Source organism: Stegodyphus dumicola, chromosome 5 (genome assembly GCF_044657685.1).
Source record: "Stegodyphus dumicola isolate Sdum_Otavi_A_Nest chromosome 5, ASM4465768v1".
NCBI classification, from domain to species: domain Eukaryota; kingdom Metazoa; phylum Arthropoda; class Arachnida; order Araneae; family Eresidae; genus Stegodyphus; species Stegodyphus dumicola.
Window position 1 is genome coordinate 106081274 of NC_140772.1, and position 15871 is coordinate 106097144.

The 15871-nt window shown below is 34.5% G+C and overlaps 1 protein-coding gene across 7 annotated transcripts in view; it reads right to left on the reverse strand.

The window, feature by feature from the left end:
* Positions 1 to 15871, reverse strand: part of LOC118188578 (SPARC-related modular calcium-binding protein 1-like) — a 426446-nt gene that overhangs the window by 222032 nt on the left and 188543 nt on the right. For all 7 annotated transcript variants that reach the window (XM_085816954.1, XM_085816952.1, XM_035359050.2 and 4 more), the window contains exon 2: positions 1140 to 1293. In XM_085816954.1, the coding sequence (XP_085673080.1) occupies positions 1140 to 1293 (154 nt within the window). The remainder of the gene's footprint in view (positions 1 to 1139; positions 1294 to 15871) is intronic.

Here is a 15871-nt window from a genome sequence, read left to right on the forward strand (position 1 = left end):
AATAACTTAAAATTCATTTCAAAATTAAATTTACAATTTAGTCAGCTCATACTTGTGAGCATTTCCATCGTTATTTTTACTGATAAAGGATGTTTCTAAAGCTATTATATGCGTCTTCAACTCCATATTGCATACCTCTGTTACAATAATTGACTTTATTTATTTATTTAAATAACATGGCCTGAAAATTATGCATGTAAATATAAGCAAAGAACTGGACGCCTTTTCCACTTTTTTGTTCCGATCGCTATGATAGATGATGCTATAATTATTGCTTCATGTTTCTACTGAGCTTAATTTAAAGGTTCACGAGTAACGCAGTAGTTAACCCGGGAGCACGCGCGCGCGCTGTGTCTAGAAGATCCGATTCATGATTTTTGATGAAAATATCGTAAATCTTCAGAAAAAATGTTACATCTATGCTAATAATAAATTTTATGAACAAATTTAAAAGCTATGCACATTCAAATTTTTAATTTCTCCAAATGCTTTTGTGAAATAAAACTTTTTTTGTTTTTGTTTTGCTTTGTTTTGTTTTTAAGTAAAATGTGAACATGGGCCAATTTCCTTAAGAACGCCCTCCACGAAGATATCCGTTCGCTCCAAGTAACCCTCGAGTACTTCCAGTTTTCAAATAATTTCACCTAATCGTATATTTAAAAGGGTGTATTTGGAACCCATAAGAGAAGAGTAATTTTGCTTCTCGAAAAAGAAAGACTATATATAACTCGAAAGGTAGAATTTTTCCATAAGTTCATAATCAGTTTAAGTTTTATTTATTAACGCATTCCTCTTCAGTATTGCTGAATCAATTTTAAATATATGTCCATGCTTATTTATTTGTTTTTCTTCTTTAAATATTTGATTTTTTTTTTTCTGTGTTTTCAAAGCATTTTGTTTTAAAGATCTAAAAAGAAACTTTTCTAAATATTTGTTCTGTTAAGTCTGCAGTGATTCTCTATTTCAGTAGGTCTTTTTCATGCACGGGATGAATCATTTTGCCGGCGCCTCCGGCCTCGAGATAAGAAGTACATCGATTTCAACTTGTCGATCTGGGAAGGCGATAGTGTTCCAGAACCTGCAATTGGTTTGATTGATTGGAAGGTCCGCGGGCAAGAAGGCGTCCGAACTCCACTTACCTACACACTTCCCTCGGTGCTTGAACTCGACGGGATGTCCCTGGCATTTAGCTTTCTCGATGTCACACCGGGAATCATACGTCCTACCATCATTGCCGCACACCGGGACGGACTCCGGCGCACAGTCCGTATCGCACTCAGACATCAGGGGCAACTTGAAAGAAAAATAACAATAATAAATAATCAATTAAAGTAACAATAAAGTGACAAACATAATATTTCTTTTCAATCATTAAACTGAATTTGATCCTTTAAACGCATGATACTTTAAAACCGAAAATGAATAAATTTTGCTATGACCACTTTCCTGTTTTGTACTTTTTTGTAGACATTGATTACATAATTAACATACAAATAACACAAAATTAAAATCTTTCTGTAATCTGCTAAGGGGGGCTGGGAAGAGAGAGAAAGACAGAATTAAAGTTATATATAACAGGACAGAGTTAATCCGCTTCAGTTAATATTGGGGAGATGACTGTAATAAAAATTCAGATATTTTTTTAAATAAAAGAAATTATTGAACATTTTCTTTTAAATAACATATTTCTAATGCAAAAATAACGCGTATCTTATCTTCTGATAATTTATTTCTCATATACAATAATTAGCAGAGAAAAATAAGTTTTAAGTGTTAGGCCGGTTATATATGACTCTATGTTATTTTTCAATTTTTCAATAGTAATACTGCATAATTAATGTACAGCTATTAATTATTTAATAATAATATGATTCGTTAATATTACTATTTCAATACTAATAATTTATTTGAACTAATAATAAAAATATATACATAAAAGCGTATTAAAAAGTGAACACGCACACACACAAAGAAAATAGTTCTTCTGATTATGCTTTGCCATATCTTTGAGTATTAAATGAACATTTAGCTTAGATATGTTCAGTGTACGCGGATAACCTATTAAAGGGTTATCATGGATCCCACTTATGATCCATAGATCTGACTGTCTCTCCCTATTCTCAACCATGGCCAACAAGTACTGCAGTATTCCCTTGTTATAACACTGTTCGTTACAACCCGTTCCCGATATTACGATAGTATTTCGTAAACACATATTTAAGTAACCCAACCTCCCGCGAGGACGGAAAGCATCTGGCCGTAAAACAAATCATTGAAATCTTACATTATAACCAATCGAGGAAAAGGGAAAAAATATTAGGAGGATATAGATAAATTGATACTTTCAAACCTACTATATGCTATTATTTTAAAATAGGTACTTCAAAGATATTAGCAACATTCCCTCACATTATCATCCCGTTAAGATCGTCACGTGCTTAATTATCACCGCACATATTCTACGAAAATTATGCAGCTCCCCACTATAAAATGAGAAAGCGATAGAGAATCAAAGCCTCTTTGTCGACACACTATCAATAAAGCATCTCAAAAAATACCTTTGAATTTATGCTTCTGGGCTAACGCAGAACGGCTATTAATTTCGTTTTGGCATTTTGTGGCCTTTCACTACAAACGGCGTAACACTTTTCAAATTGTTGCTACCAAATATTATCGCCCTGCATTATTATATTTAAAGAAATTAAATAATCTCGCCTTGTGATAAAACAACGGTACCACAGCTACCAAATTTTCAATATTGTACGTCTCCACCCGAATATGGGCATCTGGAAGCCCAAATTTGGAATTTGTTTTATTATCTATTCCATATTTTGTAAAGTAGGTATGAGTTTTTGATTAAGAACCTCAACGATTTCAAAGCGAGCAATGGCAACACTGTACGTTTTATCTCCTGCACACGAGACTGTGTATCGGAAATTCTAAAGATATGCTCTTTTTAAATTCTTTTGTGATATTGCTGTTGAACTGAACTTTATGGTTTAAGTGCGAAGAACGTGATATTTAATAAATAAAGGTAACACACAAAGCGCCTCTGGGCATAATATAAAATCTGAAAACTTTCAGATTTTTTTTAAATTTTTCTTTGTGTGTATATGTATGTGAAAGATTTAAGACAGGCTGTTCTGGTTAGTTCTAATATTAATCGCATAAAAGAATTTATTTTAAACAAGTTGTTCTGTGTATTCTAATGTACTAATATAAAAATGCATTTAAAAAAAATCTGTTTGTTTCTTGCTAAAGTTCTGGAATTTTAAAAAATACAATTTAGGAAAGATAGAAATATGAAGTAAGGTAAACAAACGAAAACGATAAAACTGTTGATTTAAAGATATTGAAATTAAAATAGGTAACTACACTAGATCAGAAGTGACAAATTTTCTTATTGCTACAAATAAAAATTAAATGCAAGTTGTTATCATATTAGCGAAATGTCGCATATATAAGTCCCCATGAATGTGGTGGGGGTGAAATAAAGCATATCATTTTAAAAATCATCACACTAAATCATATCATTTTAAAAACTACGCTTGTACAGTAAGGACATGATGAGCTCGATAAGTTTCGACAGCATACGTTCATTTTCTACCTTGCGCTTTCTCCATCACGTTAGGCATGGCTCATTGGTTTCGCGAATTGCTAAAGGACATACCAAACATTCATTTGATGCGATTTTCCTCTCCTTTGTTTAGCGTCAACCTTTAGCTACTGATACTCGCATTTGCAATTCTGCCCCAAACGGAACCTGCACTCAGTGTTTGAAACTGCACAAAGAACCCTAAGAGAGAAGTAATCACTCAGCTCAAGTAGGTTACAGTTAACGCTATAGCATTCTACTTGGGAGAGGAAAAGGAAATCCATTCCAACAAAAATTCATGCATACGGCCGTTTTAACTGTTTGAAAGGAATAGATTTTGCACTTTCTAGATGCGAAAGGGTTAAATTAGAGATATCCTGCATACAAAATTCTATTCAGGTTCAAATAAGCCGTCCATGCAATAAAAATTCACTTCAATGATAAAAAAAGTATGAGAATATTGGTTCGTTTATTTTTCGATTATACCAAAAGCACGTGGGGGCTATCTGTTTTTCAAGAGATCTGTTTCGTGGTGGCTTTTTTAAGAAAAACTGCTTCTATTCAAGTTACAAACGGGAAAAGTCCTAAAACTACATATAGCCAATATGTTCTCCAAGTACCATGCCAGGACAAGATGCCAGTGTTCAAGTGCCTTACTTGGTCCACTAACGGATATGTAAAAGAGCGGAAAAACTAGCTCCATACAATTTGTTATTTAGTTGCTAGAAAGAATTCTCACAATCAAGAATACCTCTTAGAATGAAAATTGCTACCTTAATCATTACATATGAACATGTTAAAATAATATTTAAAAAATACCATACAACAGTAATTGTAAGCATACATGATCGTACGCAAGGCTCATTTTGATTACTGCTACCATCCTTATGCATCAACATCTGAATTATTACACACACACACTCACACACACACTCTCTCTCTCTCTATCACCCACTACCATAAATTACTTCACCCAATTCTTACCGACTGATATTATTCAAAGCCCCCACTGCCGCTAAGAATTTTCGGACACCCTACACTTCTGAGTCAGACACGAAGAGAACACTTTGCCAACTCCCCCACTAGAAAGAATGTAAGTTACTTAATACCTTTTCTGGCCTTTATATCTTCATTTACATTCACTGTTCTTATTATATATTATTTTTTATATTATTTTTATATTGTCTTTGATTTGTTTTTACAAAGTTTGCATTATTTATCTTATTTTGTAATCTTCTATGTTTATTTCAACTTTACTTTGAATTCGATTTCAAAATGACAATTTCCAATGTTTCATTTTTACTAATAATATAGAACTCAAATGCATAAACATGAAAGTGTCGGGGACGGTTACTCGGGTTAATTAGGATTTCTCTACAGTAATTGCTTTTTACTCCAAATTGAATTGACTAAAATGCTTCATAAGAATAAGTTCTTTGAGTATCAGCATTGGTTCATAATCCCTTCTGTTCGCGGAAATATTTGGCCTGACTAGAATTGCCGGTTTGGCTTTAACTTATAACTCGAGTAAAGACGAAACACTTTCCTATTTACGTATTTTTATCAATCATTGTTCATTGAACGGGAGTTGGTTTGTTCCCCTTGAAAAGTCAACTAATTTCCGATCAATGACAATGATTACATGTTTTTAATTTTTCCTTTTACAATTGAAATTTTATTCTTCATGATGATTTAACCCAGTCCCCGTTAAAACATTATTAACATTTTGCTTTCAAATTACTTCAAAACATCTTTCAAAATACAACTTACCAGTATGGATTCACTCTTTTAAAATAATTCTACTTTAATTAAACTTAGGAGATAATATAATCAATTAATCAATACTGTTTAGGAAATAAATTATTATTAACTAACTTTGCAGCAACTGCGCAAGTAGTAATAACTTGTTTTCGCACTAAATGGATTTAAGATCATACAACATTTATATATATATATATATATATATACAGGGTGGTTATAATTAATGTTCTACATTGAAATGGTCATAACAAGAAAACTACTGGACCAAATGTTATCAAACTTGGTAATCGTGTAACGGAGGTCATGGGAATTTATTCTTCGCGGGGGGTGGGGGGATTCAAAAACTCACCATTTGGGGGAGAAATGGCCCTGTATGCGATATTGTCAAACGAAATAAGGGTCGGAATCTAACTTAATCTTCTGTTACACGGGTTTAACGTGTTGCATATACCCTTCAGGAACGTTGACCTAAACAAAATTACCATTTAAAGGCGTTAAAGACGATAACAGTCGTGTGCGCCATCAGTGTAACGGGAAATCCGTCCGTGCAAATTAGCGTTAGAAAATGTGAGATCGCAAATCACTTGCAAAAGTGTGCGCATTTCGAAAATCGCTTTCTTACAGATCGCTAATTTGTGATTTTTTGAAGCCCAAATTCAGCCGTAAGACATGAAGACTGTTTACGGTGGTAATCTAAACAATTTTGCGGAATTGAAAGATGCGATACACCGACATATAGGTAGCATTCCTCCTGATATGCTAAGAGCTGCTGTTGAGAATGCAATACGATTTAACTTGCTTTCGGAAAATGGTGGACGCCACATTGAACTTGCTTTGTAACACGTATCAGAAACGATTAAAAATATTTTAAACCGATGTCTTCATGTCTTATTTCGTTTAACCATATTGCATACAGCGCCATTCTCCTCCCCCTCTGGTGGTGAGCTTTTGAACTTTTTTTTTCTTCGGAAAATAAATTCCGATGACCTCCTTTACACATTACCAAGTTTGATAACATTTGGTCCAGTACTTTTCTTTTTATGACCAAAGTGGAACTTTAATCATAACCACCCTGTATATATACAGACATGTAAAGTAAAAACATGCAAATCAAAATTATAACTTAAATTAGCAAAAGCCCCTTAATTGTTCATTTTAATTTAATATTTCTCCTCTCTATACTAAAAATTAATTGCTTTTAATAACATTTTTCTAAACAGCGTCATTTCTGGTTTTATCAATATTATATGATTTTTATATAACGCTGGTGACGTAAAGATTTAGTAAACTCAAACAGCTAATAATAATTTTAGAGCTGTATTAATTATCCAATGAAATTGAACTGAAACTGAAACTATCCCATTCTGAATTAATATTTCGTCCTGAACACAACACTCTTTTCTTATGCGTCTCACCCTGACTAGAGTGCTGTTGCGTTACTTCCTTTTCATTGCAAAAATATAAATGTTACGCTTTGGAACGGGCGTTATTAGTGTGCAAGTTATTTGCAGTCGCAAATTTTTAAATCAAATAAAAGTGAATATTAAATCTGCCGTGACGGCTTCTTATCAAATCTGCCACCACTCCTAAGTTTATTCTTCAATACCAATCTTCTGTGTATGCTTCAATATCTATTATAATAGCAATCGATATTTCCAATTCATACTGTTACTAAAAAAATGGGCCTATTTCCTGCCTTTAGACTGTCTATTAGCTCTTGGACAGCGAAAATGCCTTTTTCCTTTCTTAAATTCTTAATCATTGCGACACGACAATTAGCCAGAAATTAATTAATTTCCATTCACTAGTATTTTCAAAAAAATCTTAACAGACGGTCTCTCTCAGATAAGAACTCCACAAAATACATCCCTCAAGAATTCCAAGTCCCACCCACTACCATAAATTACTTCACCCAAGTCTTACCGACTGATATTATTCAAAGCGCCTACTGCCGCTAAGAATTTTCGGACACCCTACACTTCTGAGTCAGACACGAAGAGAACACTTTGCCAACTCCCCCACTAGAAAGAATGTAAGTTACTTAATACCTTTCTGGCCTTTATATCTTCATGTACATTCACTGAGCTTATTTATATTATTTTCTATATTATTTTTATATTATTTTTATGTTTTCTTTGATTTGTTTTTACAAAGTTTGCATTATTTATCTTTTTTATAATCTTCTATGTTTATTTCAACTTTACTTTGAATTCGATTTCATAATGACAATTTCCAATGTTTAATTTCTACAAATAATATAGTACTCAAATACATAAAGATGATAGTGTCGGAGACGGTTACTCGAGTTTTACAGGATTTCTCTACAGTAATTGATTTTTACTCCAAATTGAATTGACTAAAATGCTTCATGAGAATAAGTTCTTTGAGTAGCAACTATTCGCGGAATTATTTGGCCTGACTAGAATTGCCGGTTTGGCTTTAACTTATAACTCGAGTAAAGACGAAACACTTTCATATTTACGTATTTTTATCAATTATTGTTCATTGAACGGGAGTTGGTTTGTTCCCCTTGAAAAGTCAACTAATTTCCGATCAATGACAATAATTACATGTTTTAATTTTTCCTTTTACAATTGAAATATTATTCTTCGTGATGATTTAACTCCAGTCCCCGTTAAAACATTATTAACATTTTGCTTTCAAATTACTTCAAAACATCTTTCAAAATATAACTTACCAGTATGGATGCACACTTTTAAAATAATTCTACTTTAATTAAACTTAGGAGATAATATAATCAATTAATCAATACTGTTTAGGAAATAAATTATTATATATATATATATATATATATATATATACATGTGCAAGATTGCGTTTTTATTGTCTTTAAATCGTCGATTTTTTTAAGCAATTCAATTAAAATTTGAAAGGTAAACCGAAGATCTTACGTCAAATCCAATAGCAAAATTCAGTGAACTAGCTATATATTTCACGCAATGGCAACTTTTACCTTATTATGTAGATGATAAAGGCACAGTAATTAAATGTAACTATCGAAAAGCTCTGATAGAGACATTTTCAAGGAGTATATCACTGTTTGCCTTTTATTTATTTTTTATCGGGGAATCCTTCTGGGCGGGACAATGTTTCCTCACACGTCTTTCTCTATTTACATCTGCCCACCAGCGGCCGAGCGGTAAAGTCGCTGAACACTGGTAGTTCGGTCCGAGGTTCGAATCCCGCGAACGGGCTGGCTGCATGGGCATTTTCGTGGTTTACCCCATGTGTATACGAGCCAGTTCCCTTAGAAAGTCCTCTACGAAGGCATTCCTCCCCTTAGGCAGATAGCCCTAGTGTGCTTTGCCGTAATTAAATGCCCCAACACATCACAGGCTATTTACATCTACCGATTATGTGTAAGTCGTCTTAGATGCACAAATTTCCGAAAGTAACTGATATTTTTGATGACACTGTACAAGTATTTATCATTAACAAACCTTAGTAGTATCACTTATAATTAACCTTTTATTTTTGAAGTTATAGCCATTTTCCTGTACGAAATGAATATAGCGGTCAAGAGAGAGAGGCGTCACATCACACATGCCAGGAATCTTGTGGAAAATCCTTTTTGATGCTGGACGTCAGCCGTAAATCTTCCCTGGAAAAGCCTGGCGAAAATCGCTCCCCACTGGAACATGCCCAACTATCGATTTCTTTCTGGTCTTAAAAAATAAGAGACTATCTCCAGAAGCGAGGGAAAGAGAGAGTGAGAGAACTTCCAAAATCGTGGCACTGAGACGCCTCAAACGAAATCTTATATTCCTCACAAAGAACACTGCAGGGTCGTCGGCGTCAGGCGTAACGCGATGCTCGATTCTGCCGTCGTTGCTTCCGTCCGCCCGTAATAAAGACCGACGTTGATGCGATGATAGGGCTCAGAAACTTGAGGAGTATTCGGAGATCCCTGGGGCGCAGACGAAAAATTTCAGACCATTCTGTCCTTTTTAAGGCATGAATATCAAAAAAAGATGAGAGAAGAGCAAGTGGTACCCATATATAAATAGACATTTTGTCGTATTGCTTACAGATACGCCCAGCGGTAATAAATGTACCCCAAGGCCATGATCGTTGCATTTTTCTGCGATTTTAGAACAAAACATTTTACTTATGTACAAAACTAAAATGCTGTCGGGTTTGGTTCTTTTCACTTGAAATGGATGCTCTGCGATAAAAACACGTTGCCAGATTGTTCCTTTGAATACTTGGAAGAAAATATTGTTTTCACTATGCAAATTTCATGTCTTGGCAAAACGGAAATTATTGCCATTCGCTTGCAAGACATATTTGTTTCAAATTTCGTTTTGGGCAAGCGAAAAGATAGAATGCTGATCGTTTGCAGTCAAGTCGTAAATTATAAAGAAAGGAAAACCCAGGGTGCTAGAAACAGAGGGGTCTGCGGGTTTTGAAGTTGTGCAAATATGTGGGGGGCCGTTTAAATATCTAACTTCTGTGCATTCACTTTTATAGACACGAAAATATAGAAAAACGGAATTCTTTGAATGGATGCAATTTTGTACTATGAAAATGAGTCATTAAATGATAACTTTCACTCAAATAAATCTTTTTTTAAAGGCACAAGGGTAGAAAAATACATTATTTGTTACATCAATGAATGCGGCGCCCAATCAGTATAGTGGTCGCTGACAGCCGTGCCGAACGGCTAAGGTTCGAATCCCCGAGAAGGCATAGATGTTTGTGAGTGTATAGTGTCGGTGCGGCCTGGCGGCACTCTAAATATTCGGCTAGCCAAAAATCCTCTCGTGTGGTTTGGTGGAAGGGGGAGGAGTGGGAGACCCTCGGACCCATCCCCCCGGGGCGCTCCCCATCAGAATTGGGGGAGGAACTGAGCCAAATCATACTGTCATATAGGTGCTCTCAAGGCTGTTGCCAACGGCAGGCGTAAGCAGGCGCTCCTTGCCACGAGGTATTTCGTGGGTTTGGGCTGACTACGTCAGAGAAGCGAGCATAGGCAACAACAACACATCAATGAATGTGATCGTAATTATTCAGTTTTGTACTTCGAATGCTATGCTATATGAATACGAAGTATCTGAATATCTGAGAAATAGTCTTAACTAAAATGGCTTCCAACCTTTTTATGTCTCAGGACCTTTTTTCAAATTACAAATACATTGCGGGTGGTTGCTTTTGGTTAATTTTCTAAAGCCATGTAAACATTTAATTATTTTTAATTCGGAGCTTATGTGTGTGTTACATGTATGCGTGTGTATGTGTGTACCCAGGATGTTATCATTTGTTGATGAAAATAGATGCCGACAGTCGATGAGAAGCTGGTAGTCAGTAAATTCTAATCTTTATTTGAAGAAAAAATATTTAAGTATCCTATTTAAATATATTTTAGAGCCCTATTGCATACATCAGTAGTACGTATTCTCGTAATTACAGATTATTAATATAATTAAATATGAGCCTTTTTTCCCTAGAAAATTCTCCACGAAAGCATGCCTTTGTCAGCCAGCCTTCATATGCTTTTTGATATTCAATTAAATAACCACACAAAATCTCCTTTTTCTTAAGATGATTAAGTATAAAAACTGGGATATTTTTCATAAACAATTAGTGCTGTTTAATTAATTCTGTTTAACTGGAACTGGATCTGCTTATTTGTTTATAGCAGTGTTTCCCGAGCTTTTCAGTCTCGTAACTTACATGTATATATTTCTAAGAGGGAGGAAAAGAGAAATTTCTAGACAAAAATAATGTAATAATAAAATTTTAATAAACAGATAGATTATAATCAATAAAATCATCGGAGAATGATAATTTCATTCGCAGTTAAAATGAGTAGATAATATGTTATTAATAATCCAAAAAGTGCGTAGTAATATTATTAAACTGTTTAGTAATACGTAAAAGAAAAAGAGCACTTCGAAACTTTTCGCTTCCTATATAATTTGTCTCCATTCGAATAACAAGCACATCCATATACATATATTGGTGCATATACATTCACATACACTTACACTAAATAACAGGTGAGAGTAACTCCATTAATTTTTTCCCCCGATACTGAACGAGACCTAAAAACATCTTTCTTTTACAATATATCTCCCCTTATGACCTCTAACACACCCGCTTACTTTTTCCTTCGCAATTAATGTCAACCTCCGCTGCTTGACCGCATTTGGAACAACACCTAGTAACACACACACAAAATAATAAAGAAACCGCATAGCTATGTCTTGAATAATTAAATCTTTTCCTTCACTAAATAAGAGCAAAAGTTTCTGTATGGCATCATTCTATGAAGCAAAAAATTTGTGAGATTTTCTTTTTTTAATTTATTCTCTAGCACTGCCATTTGAACAATTCATTTATGTAAGTGTAAGTGTTATGTCAGACCCCAACCCCTACATTCTATGTCTCAAATTCTAGGCAATTAATTCTTCAACTAGCATGTCTCAGCTAGCCAGACTGCAAGTCCTACGACTACCCTAATTATTCTTTGATTGTAAATAAACCGAAATTCTAAAAACTCAGATCTACGAAGCCGAACAATATCTTGTTACACAATTCTCTAAATCTGAAAATACAAAGCTTAATTTATGACAACTGTAGAACACAACTCTTAAAGGTGTGTGGATAAATATGCACAATACTGAAGATTTAAATTTTCAGTTCTATGTCCTAAGACTTTCTTTTCGCAGAAAAAGAAATTAACTTATATTTGAGAGTTAACACTATACTTGCACATCATATCAAACATGCTTTATACTTAATTCTGTTTTGGTATCGCTTAAAACACTTCAAAGCTTTGGAAGTAAAATGAATTACTAAGCACCCACTTGAGCGTTTCGTAAAGACTACAGTACTAAACTATCTTGCATCGAAGACACCTGTTATATAATAAATCCTAGACCCTTGCTCGTAATTTAGGACATGATTAAAAGGTAGGTTTTCAGATAAACACATTTTAATTCGTGTATCATTTAATAAAAATATGTTCTGCCTTGATCGGTACAGTAGTTAGTATTGCTAGCTACTGCATCGATGGGCCCGAGTTCGAATCCCAGAGAAGGCTCGGATGCTTTAGTATCTTTGAGACAAGGGGGCACTTAAAATACACGACGAGTCGAAAGTCCTGAGCGTGAATTACTTGTAGGGAAAGAGAAGTAGAAACTCTTGGACCATCCAGAGAATTACATTTCAAAACTGGGAAGGAAATGGGCAAAATCGCACTTTCATCTATAAAAGGCTCACGCGAACGTCAAAAAGCAATCCTAATCTCCTCGCCAGCATAAATTCCGTGGACTTATTATGATGTTACTATCAGAAAGATGAGTAAAATCCCAACAGCAACAATAAACATATGCAAATTAAAATTGTTCTAGGAATATTTTACAAAACATTCCAATTAGTAGACTGTTCATCATTTTTTTTTTTAACGTCTAAAAGTGGGCTTTGTAACAATACGTAAAACTCATTTTCGAAGAGGGGGGAGAGATGCCAGATTGAATGACTTAAATCACTTTCACCCGATGAAAAGAACAAAAACCACGCTTTTGTAAACAAAGCAAATTTTATTCGATTGAAATCATGAAATTTAGTATTTTTTCTGATGGAAAATTGTAATCCACATTCAAATCTCTTTCCTCAGGCAGAGATTTGAATGTAGAGATTTGATTCCTCAGGCATTCTCTAACATTTTCTAATGTTAAAAGGATTTTTAGTAATCATACTTGAATATCCATTTTTAGAAAGATTTGTATATGGCCCTCTTACCATTTGAAAACTATGACAGCAGAACCTTGGATAATTTTTAATCACGATAATAAAGCATTATAAAGAAGACGAAGCGATAGGCGTAGACTTTAGTTAGTTGATTGAATATGGCAAAATACATTACGGCTGTCTGCCTGAGGAAAGAGATACCTTCGTGGTGGGCTTCTTAAGGAAAATTGGCTCGTATGCACCATATACAGAGCAAAAACTACGAAAACCAATCATGCTGTCTGCCCTTTAGTCTGGGATCGAACACCTGGTATTCAGCGATCATAACCACTCGGCTACTTGTAGGGCTGCATACACTCTGGAAAATGCAAAGCATATGATGTATTACTGCAGCGGCGACGCAATAATTCTGGCGACAGAAGTGTCTGTCTGAGTCATGGCCCACCAGCGGCCGAGCGGTAAAGACGCTGAACACTGGTAGTTCGATCCGAGGTTCGAATCCCGCGAACGGGCTGGCTGCATGGGCATTTTCGTGGTTTTCCCCATCTGTAACGTATATACGAGCCAGTTTCCCTTGGAAAGTCCTCCATGAAAGGCATCCCTCCTTTTAGGCAGATAGCCCTCGTGTGCTTTGCCATAACTGAATAATCCAATCCAATCCGTCTGAGTCATGCAAACGAAATCCGTCGTTGTTATGATGTATGGACTGCACTTGGCGATCGTTCATTTGAACAAATCTTGTCAATATCAAACACTGTTTCTTGCAGATAACCGTGATGTAAACGATTTTTCATTTTTCACGTATTTAACTACGTTTCGGTTTCGGGTCATATTTGATGGAACCCCTACCATTTTCATAAAAAGAAATAATAAAAAAACACTAAAAATATATCAGTGCTATGTATATGTTATGTGGAAAAATAAAAAGTAAGTAATTTTCTATAACAATTTTATTAATACAAACAGATCTGTTTCATATTTCTTTTGATAACAATAATGCAGAATTAAAAAAAATACTATACTTGATTAATAATTTTAGATAGTTTTGCAGTCCACGTATTAAATTCTGATTTTAACTTAGGGAATGCCTAGAGGAGTTATTTGGAATCCCAAGATTAAACAAAACCCAATTTGAAGATTACTGGTCTAGATTAAAACGATTACACGGCATTTAACCTTTCTTTTCGCAAGTTACAAAAAGAAGATTAGAGAAAAGCGCTATATGGTGTAGAAACATTTACAAACGATAAAACTATTTCGCGCGATAAAAGTGTTATAATCCAGGTCACGTTGTTACTGACATTCCTTGGGACTGAAAGAGTTTTTGACTCAAAGTCAAAAATGCTCCGTGAGGAGCAGCATATCGATATAAAGTACCATTCGAAGTTCTTTTGAACAAAATCGCTCTCCGAGATGAAAGAGGGAGAAAATACATTTCTTTCCCTTTGCGATATATCGAAAACGGCAACACCAGAAATATTCGTTCGAATAGGTGGAACTTATCAGAGCGATGTCAGAAAGCTGTTGATCGCTAGCATCAAACAAACTTCAGGAAAATCGATTTCTTCCAAGCCGCCAGCAACATTAAAATCCATAACATGTATTCCATCCACTGCGTTATTTTCAAAAAGATTACAGAAATGCGAAAGTTCATCTTTGACAATAGATATTTTCTTCCTTCTTTACATTATGTCACTTAATACAACAAGACGAGCCTTTGAGTTATTTATTGATTAAATATAGACGGTTCCTTGTTGTTTATTAAAAGATGGATGTATATTGGTTCTTTCTTTCCAACGTTAAAACTATGGTTTATTCTTAGCGGGAAAAAATAATGAGAAATTTTGAAATATTTCTATGAAAGTACACTGAAGAAAAGGCTATAAAAAAGTATTGAAAATGTACTTTAAGAAATTATCAGATGGATTTCTGTTTCTTTGCGTTCTTATACGATATTTCAAACATTAATACTATTTTGCATTATATTTTGTCCATCATTCATTTAATGAACACAGTAGTCTATCTCTGATTTGATTCAAACGGATAGAACCATCTTAATTCTTAAGAGTACTATCACATATTCATCTATTTCGGATGTAATAAACAATTTTTCTAAATTTCTTTCTTTCATTCAAACAAGAAGCACAGTTTTTTCGTCCTTTCCACAAGAAGTTAAAAGACTGCAAGTGCTTCAACCAATTAGCTTCCTGAGAACCAAAGAGATTAATGAAAATTTTTGCTGTGAAAGTCTTATTTTGTAATGGGTTACCAGTTTTCTTTTGCATGTTAACTCAGAAATGGTCGTCCGTGGTGATTAACTATCCATGTGAGAAAGCAGAAAAACTGCACTAAATAATTGTCCTTCGGAAATGCTTTTAATGTGATACAGATCTAAGGTTTCATAATCCCGCGTAAACAGAAGCTAGTTTTCCTCAAAAATTCCTTCACGGAGGTATCCCTTCTGATGTAAGTAAGAAGTCCCATAAGTATGTTGCCGTAATGTAGGAAGATGATGTGCCGTACATATGCTGCTATAATGTAGGATGATTATGTCGATTAATGTAATAAGTCCTTGAGTTATTTCTCGATTAAACGTAACGTTTTCTAGCAGTTTCTCAACTTATGAATGAATTTATTCTTTTCAGCGTTGAAAGTATGGCTAATTTATAAATTTTGTTTTAGTTAAGGATTATATAAAGTTCATTTTTTCTCTACCTTCTATTTATTCCGTCGGCCATCATCAGAGTGAAAATTAGGCTGAGTTTAGCGAATTTGCAACTGAGAAAGAGAGAGATGTAG